This window comes from Oryzias latipes, chromosome 5, assembly GCF_002234675.1.
Source record: "Oryzias latipes chromosome 5, ASM223467v1".
In the NCBI taxonomy this organism is placed as follows: Eukaryota; Metazoa; Chordata; class Actinopteri; order Beloniformes; family Adrianichthyidae; genus Oryzias; species Oryzias latipes.
The window spans coordinates 13,668,433-13,678,390 of NC_019863.2; the positions used below are offsets into that span (position 1 = coordinate 13,668,433).

General features: G+C 40.2%; 1 protein-coding gene across 1 annotated transcript; it reads left to right on the forward strand.

Moving 5' to 3' along the window:
• Positions 1-7,668: 7,668 nt before the first annotated feature.
• On the forward strand, positions 7,669-9,454 carry LOC101173383 (N-acetyltransferase 8-like). Its single transcript, XM_004068803.4, has 2 exons — positions 7,669-7,841; positions 8,613-9,454. Exon 2 carries the CDS (start codon positions 8,624-8,626, stop codon positions 9,293-9,295), a length of 672 nt encoding a protein of 223 aa, XP_004068851.2. The 5' UTR covers positions 7,669-7,841; positions 8,613-8,623; the 3' UTR covers positions 9,296-9,454.
• The last annotated feature ends 504 nt before the right edge of the window (positions 9,455-9,958 follow it).

Here is a 9,958-nt window from a genome sequence, read left to right on the forward strand (position 1 = left end):
GGACCCCATACTCCCATAGCACCCTCCACAGGATACGGGGGACGCGGCCATGACTGTTATGGATGTAAAAAACCCAAATAAATCAAGTAAATAAAAAAAACAACAGTTATCTTTTTCATTTACACATAGTACAAACACTACAATGTTCTAACATGGTCATAAAATGTAAGACATTAGCCTGAAACTAAATAAAACATACAAGTTAGTCCTGGTCCACAGAGCACGAGAACTTTGCTGCTCCTTCTCTGACTGATGAATCTTCATCTTCATCATCACCTATTACAGACTGAATCTAATCCTCCTCATCCTTTTCATCATCCGAAAGCTCCAAATCCGAATCTCACTCGATTATCTGGTATAGAATCCACTCTGCTTCACTTTTTTTCCCTAAAATAATGTGCAGCCATTAAATACATTAAAATGGTCCTCGTGTCCACTACAGTTGACATTCATTAAATGCCTGCTGTTTTAAAACAAAAAACATGAAACCGTTTTCCGATATAAAAATTTTGTTCCTAACATGTTGATGACCAAGAATATATATAATTATCATGGAAAAGAAAAGGAATAGATACAGAGTAATTGACTTACCTTTCCATAAAATGAGGTAAATGGTATGGCAGCCATCTTGGTAGATGTAAAACTTAAAGTTCCCAGCAAGCAAAGTCATCACATGACACATTTACTGGAAAGCCCAGGATGTCCTCTACAGTGTATTTGGAAATGTATCTCTTAATTCCTTAGAAATATACAGGTAAACAAAATGTCCATTATAATGGACATAAATGAGTGGGCCGGGTCTCAGGAGGATCTGGTTGTTCTGCTCCTTACACAGAATCCGATCTTCTAGATTCTACCTGTGTCACATATACACTGTGGTTTGGATAATTGCGTAGAAACTGGAGAGGGCTTAATCATAGGAGATGCTAAAGAAAAAATGTGCTTTGAACACCACATCAACTGCAGCCATTGATGTCAAGACACTGTATGGGATTGGTTTCTGGTCCACCATGAAGAGGAACCTCTGGATTTCTTTTCTTTGCTCCCCAACACAGAGTAGGAAGAGCTGCCTTGCATCAACTTTCTCCAAAAATGTATTGAGACTGGAGTTAAAGACAAAGATGTAATGCTTGAATGGTTGCATTTACTCTGAAAACAAAAAGTAGCATACAACAACAACAAACAGACATTGTTAATTTTGATATCTAGGATGCTAATGGAACACACCTTTACAAGACGGTGGGCTGCCTGTGCTGAGCTATCCTTTTGATGTAGGAGGCAAGAAATACAGCAGAAAAACTGATCATCACTATCAAAGCCTCAAACATATATTTTTTTAAAGGACCTATTTGTATAAAAATTATTTTCATAATTATTTGAACTGTTTTAAACAGAAATGAATTATGTCTTTATTGGCAAAGGGAAAATATTTAACCAAGCCTAAATTGACAGAACCCCTGTAACAAATTCATAAAACTGAAACTGTTTTACAAACTGCCCATGTTTACCTGATTAATCCTCAGCTTTGGGGTCAATAGACGTCGGTAACTCCTCTTTAGGAACTCGATGGAAGACACTGGCTTGCAGGAATCACTTTGTACTTGAAATAGGATGGCCAGATTGCCAGAAACCTTTCTGATACTTCATCCCAAAACATCATGGAAAAGTCCTGGTCGATCTTTGACGAAACAGAAATAAAACTTAATAGGTTTCAAATTTTCTATAATTTTTTGGAATAATAATCTTTATTGGTTCTTTACAACTCTGGTGTGTCAAGGAAATGAGGGAAGACTTCATAGAATATTGCACCTTGGTCACAAATCAGCCTCTGTCTGTACTCAAAGGTGGCTCTCATCTTTTTAATCACAGATTTATCTGTAGAGTGTCTTATTATGGAGATAGCCTCTCTACACTCCTCACCAAACAGCTGTCCATCTATTAACCCCTGTACTATCCTAGGCACTTTACCATTGGGAGTTGGGTCATCTAGACCCACTAGAAAGTGCTCTGAGCCTTTTTTCTTCAAAGATTTGTGATCTTCACTGGTGTCCATGGATTACATGAAAACTTTCCACCTTTATCCACCTTTGTCATGGTAGGAAGAACACGTCAATGTAAGGGTGGAGTCATCTAAGATAGCACAAGGGTTAACAGAGAATCTCTTTTGGTTCTTGGACTTTCCTGGTATTAATGCTTTGAATCCAAATGAGCCCCAACATTGGTGTTTCGCTGGACCGTCTTAAGTCTCCAGGCAAGATAGCCAGAATTGGCTCATAATAATGTTCCTGCTATAGATGAATAAACACACATGGACAGAGACACTTAAAAGTTCCAAGAGACTATTACTATGATCAAACATAGACAACAAAAGTTTATAGAACTTACAAATCCGTTTTTTGAGTATGGATCTTGAAGATAGGGAAAAAGGGTCACAATTCCCAGAGCATAACTGGTGCGAACACTTATCAGTGGAATCCTACTATTAAAAGAACATCCAGCATGGATCATTTACATTTTTTCTCAATCACATTCCATTGATCACTGTAGTGCATGATACCTTACCTGTGAAGTTTTAAAGCATTCCCTTTATGTTTGTTTACAAAATCTCATTTTGATGTATGTTTTATAAGCATCTTAGCTAAAAATAGTTTATTTTAAGTGAAGTTGACGTTTAATTTGATAGAGCTGTTTACTTTGCTAAATGTTTTTAACTTCTTTAAATAGCCATTTTTTCTGTGTCCTGCATGTCCAAAAAGACTAAATGTTTATCACAGATACACTTCAGCTGTGAGACACAAAATTTAAAAGAAAAATAATTAGCAGCTAAAAATAAGCAAGAAATGTGGCCCTTTCAGACTTGTTAGTTCTTCCTTAAAACCCTTGTGCTATCTTATGGGGTCCAGATGACCCCACCCTTACATTGACGTGTTATACCTTTGTAACTCTTTGTTACCATGACACATTTGGATAAAGTTGAAGAGGATTTCATGTTATCCATGGACACCAGGGAAGATCACAAATCATTGAAGAAAAAAAGTTTAGCACACTGTCTTATGGGGCCTAGATTATCCTACTCCCAATGTTAAAGTGCCTAGGATAGAACAAGGGTTATGAAGCTCCTCTACCCAGTGGTGCCACCAGGGCAGCATGATCCACAGCCAGCATGAATGACAGAAGATAATGAGGAAGACAAAGATGACACAGCATCAGCAAGGGACAGTCGGCATCATTGGTCAGAGAAGCAAGGCAGAACTCAGCAAAAAGTCCTCGACCTGTTCCTGGACCAACAGGTGAAGTTAGAATTTTTTTGCCCTAATAATAAAACTGTTTCTTGTTTATTAGTCTGAATTGAAATGTCTACAGATATAAATATTCATTTCCATGGAAGGGTATTATTATTATTATTATTCCAGAACAACTGATTTCACTTTTCAATGACAGACTGGCGACTTGTCCAGGGTGTCCGCAGCTTTCACCCACAAGTGGCCGGGATAGGCTCCGGCAGCCCGTGAAAGGGAATAAACGGAAGAAGATGAATGAATGAATTATTTCACTTTTTGTTCATGATAGATATCTCCATCATCCATTCATGAGGAGCCGCACGGCAACAAGACGGACTCTGATGATGACAAAGAGACATTTAGCCCAGTTGTATATTTCAGATACAGAAGTGGAGGACTTTGATGGATTTTTGGATGCTGATTGAGTACTGAAAAAATAAATCCCAACCAATTCAGTTTTGCCCCACTGCCTTTTTTAAAACACAGACTAGCATGCATGTTTTACCAGTATGTTTTAACGTGCCTGCGACTTAAAACCCGGTGCGCCTTCTGTACGTGTTAAACACAGAAAAAGCACCCGTAACTGACACGGCGCCCCATAACCCAGTTAGCCCTATGGTCGTGAAAATACGGTACTCTTGCACAGAAGTTGCTAAGAGACTGTCCCATAGCAATGATGCTGTGATCTGCATTGTACCCTTTCAAAAAGACCATGTGATAATAACATTAATAAAGCCTGTGTCGGCTATTTGCAAGTTTGATACTATTCTGGAAATATCCCCTTGAGTTTAAATGCTGTTTTGTGCAAACGGTGATGCTTTTCACAGCCTTTTTGCAGTTTATTTTAGTTCATTTATTTGAACTCATAGAACTGGTTACTTGAAGTTCTCCTTTTGTGCTTGGAGGGACAAAACATGTCCGTGTAACAAACTTTGTTGCTTCTTTTGGTGCATGTGTGCCTCTAAAAAACATTTTTGCATAACGTTCCACATGCACTTTATGTGTAAGTATTAAACGCTCTCCTGTGGGAATTGTGTGTAATATAATAGGCATTTGGTACTAGGTTATTATGAGGAGTGATCACACAAAGCGTGAGCTGTGTACTCATGTTTTAGAACTATAAACTCAAGGCAATGTCTGTGTAGCTATCTTCTAGCAATACATTGCACCAATCTGCATTTTGCAAGAAAGTTTTTTCTGCCTTTTTGTACCCAAAAAATACTGAAAATGTACCAAACCGAGCCCTATGAAATTCTGAATTGTACCGATTTGAAATTTTAGTGTACTGTTACACCGCTACTATATAGTTTCATGAGCTGAAGGGATCTGCAATGCACTCTGTAAAATCTGCATGGAGCATGAAATTATGAAAGTAGAATAAAAAATACTGTTATGGTGCCTGTCAGTCTCCTCCCTCCAGCTCCTTACTCCACCAGCTGGGACCAATTCACCTCATCACCTGCTTCTGCTCTTAATAAAATCCAGCCTCAGTATACAATGCCAGTTCGTTGCCCCTTATGGTGACTAAAGCCTGGTCTCAGTCTAGTTCATGTTTTTGTGTTCAAGTCTGGCCTCGAATCTAATCAATCTCTCCCTGCCTCAGGATTCCAGTCTCCAAGTGTCTCCAGTGTGGATGCCAGTCCAAGCCCTCCAGCAGTCCAGTGGAAAACCCAAGCTTTGCCAAACCGCGCTATTACCTCCAGCCACGCCACAGGCCGCTGTCCTCACCAGCATTATACCAAGCAACTACTATTTCTCCTGGAAGGAAAATAAAAACTATTACTTACCTTTCACCTACCCTTGTCCTCATTCTGGGTTTCAGCATCTGGGTTTGTCCATCCTTCAAGTCATGACAGAACGAACTGGCCAAACTCCTGACCCAGCTGACCCAGAAGGACTCCGCCACGCCATCAGCCAGCAAGGCATCACACTAGGCCGTCAAGCCGACGTTCTCTCACAAATCACCACTGCTCAACAGGAACTTTTCAGGCGGTTGGACGGTATGACAAACTTTAATGGATTTAACCGGTCAAATGACGAACTCTGTCAGCACAGCGACTCTTCCTACTTCCGGCAACACTTCCACTTCCGCTCCCTTTCCTATCCCGGAAAACTATCGCCTGCCACAGGAGCCATTCTACGGTGACGTAGAAGCATGCGGCGGGTTACTTCTCCAATGTCAACTTCTGTTTCAACAAGCTCCCAGGTACTACTATTCTGATCCCAGCAAAATCCCTCTCATCGTCAACTCTCTGAGAAATAAAGCCTTGCAGTGGGCCCAAGCCTTCCTTGCAGTCAATCCCATTACTCACCTTCCTTTTGATCACTTCATAAATGAGTTTCGTCTGGTGTTCGATCAGCCAAAGAAGCAGGAAGAAGCCACCAGAAAACTCTTCGCTTTCAGGCAGCGTAACCGCTCAGTCAGCGATCACGTCATCGATTTCAGAATCCTGGCGGTGGAAGCTGGCTGGTCTGATCCGGCGCTCCGCGGCGTCTTCTATCAATCTCTCAATGAATCCATAAAAGATCACCTGTGCACGCAGCCTGAAACCAATAACTTCGAGTAGCTAGTCTCCGCAGCCCTCCGCTCCGACGCTCGCCTTAGGGAACGCCAACACGAACGACCTTCTCAGGCATGTAAGGCTCCTAAACCCATGCTACCGGCTGCTGATGCTCTTTTTTCCCCTACTTCTGCTCCGGAAAAATCACGCAGCTCTCATGAGGAGCCCATGCAGATCGGCATCTCGAGATAACTACGCTGAGGAACGTAAAAGATGCCGAGAGGAAGGAGCGTGTTTTTACTGCGGAAACCAAGGACACCAGGTACATCAATGTTAGCTGCGTTTAAACTCCAGAACCCCCCACTAAAAGACAGGCCGCAGGCGGGTACTCCAATCATCTCTGCTAAAAACTTTCTTTTCCTCCCTGTCAAGTTATGTAATCGTTCTAATGTTATCGACCTTCAGGCCCTTATTGATTCCAGCGCTGAACAAAGCCTCCTAGACCACAGTATTGTTTCCTGTCTCTCGCTCCCTGTGGAAAAGCTCGACTCTTCGGTTAGAGCAGCCGGCTTGGGAGGACAACACCTCTCCCTCATCACCCATCGAACTAAACCCTTATTGCTAATCACCTCTGGTAACCATAGAGAAGACTTTCAATTCTTCATTACTCACACCCCCCAAAATCCCGTGGTTTTAGGTTTCTTGTGGCTTAAGAAACACAATCCACAGTTCAATTGGGCCAATCACCGTATTATAAACTGGAGTGAGTTATGTCTCGCCAATTGCCTCCGCTCCGCCGTTCCTTCCATAGATAATTCCTCTAGCAGTCAGTCTGAAGAAATTGACCTCAGTAATGTTCATGAGTGTTATCACAACCTCAGCTATGTGTTCAGTAATTCCAAAGCCGGTTCACTACCTTCCCATTGACTGTCCTCTAACACAATGTTTTTCAACCAGTGTGCCGCGGCACACCAATATGCCGTGGGATATGGTCAACTGTTCGTGGGAAATTGCCCTCATTAACTGATCTAACAACATTTACCATCTCCATGATATCAGCTCTGTGTTCATCCAAACAGGCCCTGATAAAACATGGAGAAATTAGAAATATGTAAGATCGTAAAATACTTATTTCTTTGTGTTTATTTGAGTCCATTAAAGAGCTTTTAAAAAGAATGACGGTACCGCGATTTACCGCGATTTAGCTACAACTAAAGCTATATTCGGAAAAGTCCAGCCCCTTTAACTATCTCCGCCAATCATTCTTGTAGGTTTAATCACACATCATCAGTCTGACCAATCAGAAGTGGTTAAAGTCTTCACTACCTTGTTCTGATCTGCTCATAAGTCTTTCAGTTCTAACAAAAAAACCAGCTAAAGCTCGTCTTTAGCGTTGTAGCTTTCCAATGAATCCGGTGTCAGACCGTGGAATGAGTGAACAAAACAATGAAGGTCAGAGACGCTAGTCTTTCTGCGTTCGGCGAATTTTTGCACCACATCTCTCGGCGCACAATGGGTCTCTCCTCTTAACGTCTTGAAACAACAATGAACACACATCAGACAGTTTTTAAATGTTCTAACTTTTATTACATCTTTTAGAAAAAAACAGCTGCAACTTCCAGCTTTCTCTGCCACAATTATCACAAAAATGCATGTGAGATTGCGGAGGGGCTGTAGATCAATACAGACTATGAGTTTCTCCTTTTTCAAAAAAAATGTTTGGATGCTGGTGTGCCACAGGATTTTTGTCAAGGTTAAAGTGTGCCGTGGCTCAAAAAAGGTTGAAAAACACTGCTCTAACACATCATGGCAGTGATTCATTTACAGGTGAGTGTGGAAGATGGATATGAGATAAGTCTGTCTCTTGTACTTTGACCTAATAAGTAGAAAGTTTAAGGGGCATCTTTTTGTACACACACACACACCGGTTGCACATTTCTAAGTTTAAATGTTAACTTTTAACCGCGTTTCGCTGTGGTTCTTCTCTGCATTCACTTCGAGTCACTAATCTTGGTTGGAAGCACGTCTCTTTACGGACATAATTTACACCTGTTGGACCGTAAGGGAGTTTACTTCTCAGTTTTCAAACTGCATGTTGGCTGTGAGGCGTTCATATGTTTCTGTCAGATGAATGAATTGCTTTTAGTTGTGCTTCGTGGTTCACGTGTAGGCCTGTGTTGACGTTAGGCTAGCTAGCTCGTTCATTCTTGTGGTGCCTTTTAAACTATTTTTCAGCCGCTAAACTAACAGCCTTTCTGTTGTTTTCAGACGTGATAACGAACGGTAATGCTAACACTGGAGTGGGCACCGGAAGTACTTTAGCTAACAGTGGGTAGTAAATAGCTGCAAAAAAAATTACATGCACTTTCTGAAAAACAGCAGAATACTTTCTGTTAGTTTATTTATTTATCTTTTGAAAGAATAATGGGTATATTAACCTGTCTTGTTTTTTTAATTAAGAAATTAAAGATAAATGCTTGTAAAATAAAATAAATAAATAAAAATCTGCAAATTTAAAGGGCTGCTGTAAATTATGCTACAGTATGTAACATAATTTGAAAAATCGCTTTTTATTTTTAAACAAATGATCTTTCGGGTTTTATATGAGTATGAATATTATGAACGAAAAAAATAGGAAATGTTCTGCACGTATTTTCAATACTATAAAATTCACATTTAGCCGAAATTCAGACTTGTTTCTTTATTAAATGAAGTTAAAATTAGGTAAATATTTCTTCAATGACTTAATTTTGGTAGTTTTTTCAATCAGAAAGTTGACAGTAACATGTGCTGCATTAACATGAAACTGTTTTCAAATATTTTTCTGCAGCTTTCCTGATCATGTTGCTGCTGATTCGACGGTATCAACCAAAGGACAAGGACGTAGTGTTGACCTTGTTCAGCGATGGCATACGAGAGCATATCCATCCATGTTTCCAAAATGCCATGACCAGCCCTCTGTACATATTCATCAGCCTAACTCTGTGTGTTGTGGGTTACCTCGTCGGCTCTTTGTTCGTGGCAGTGCTGTTTCCAGCAGCGTGGGCAACTCTCATCTACTACTGCAGCTACAAACTGTTTGACGACTACGTCCAGGAAAGACTTCGGACAGATATGCAAGACATCATTGGGAACTACCTAAGCAGGCCAGGTGACTGTTTCTGGGTTGCTGAGGCCGAACAGGATGGGAAGACCCAGATTCTTGGCATTGTGGCTGTAATGGCCAAGCAGAGCGGAAAAGAAAAAGTAGGGGAATTATTTAGAATGATAATTTCACCAAAGTGCAGACGCATGGGCCTGGGCAAGAAGATGACTCAGACTGTGATTGACTTTTGCAAGGATCAAGGCTTTTCTAAAGTGGTTTTGGAAACAACCTCCACCCAGATGGCTGCTGTCGCCCTGTACAAAAAATTGGGCTTCAAACTCATGTTAACACATAGAGACACACATGCTGCTCCCTGGATTTTTTTGCTGACTAGAGTCACAATTTTAAAAATGGAAAAAACTTTGTAAGTCTATATAAGTACATAAAATGTATATTTTTAGAGTCTTTGAGCGTTTGTCACAGCAAAGGAAATGTAATACATTGGATATTCCTCTATATTGAATATTGTGGTGACACATAGATGCTCCAGATTATTTTTACTCTTTGTACAAATAAATTCTAATCTGATTTCCATGTTTAACACTTTTTAAAAATAGAAGACACTTAACTTTATGATCCATTTCGTTCTGACTTTGGTAGCACAGCTAGTTATAAAATAACATTTACTTACGTATATAATTTGAGATTCTGTCATGCTTTTGTCTTACTAAATAAATATGCCCTAATTCTGTGGTGTTTCTATGTTTTCTGATATGTTCATGTAATATATTTCAGATTCTTTGCAATCCACCAAAGTTTTTTTTTCTGAAGCATTTTCATTTGCAACTGTTTAGCTTTACAGTAGTCATATTTTATGGTGTGGTGGTTTACCATCCAGACCAATATTTAAGTATATACAGCTGAGCTGCACTGCAGAATTTCCTACCATCCTTGGTTGTCCACCAATGGGCAGCATTGTGCTTACATTTTTCCAGAAGCCCAGCAGGAGAACTGGTTGATCTTAGTCGTCAATGGGTTCTTGTTGCATTCTTAAAATATTCTGTTGACTGGTGTTTACTCGGTCAACCTTA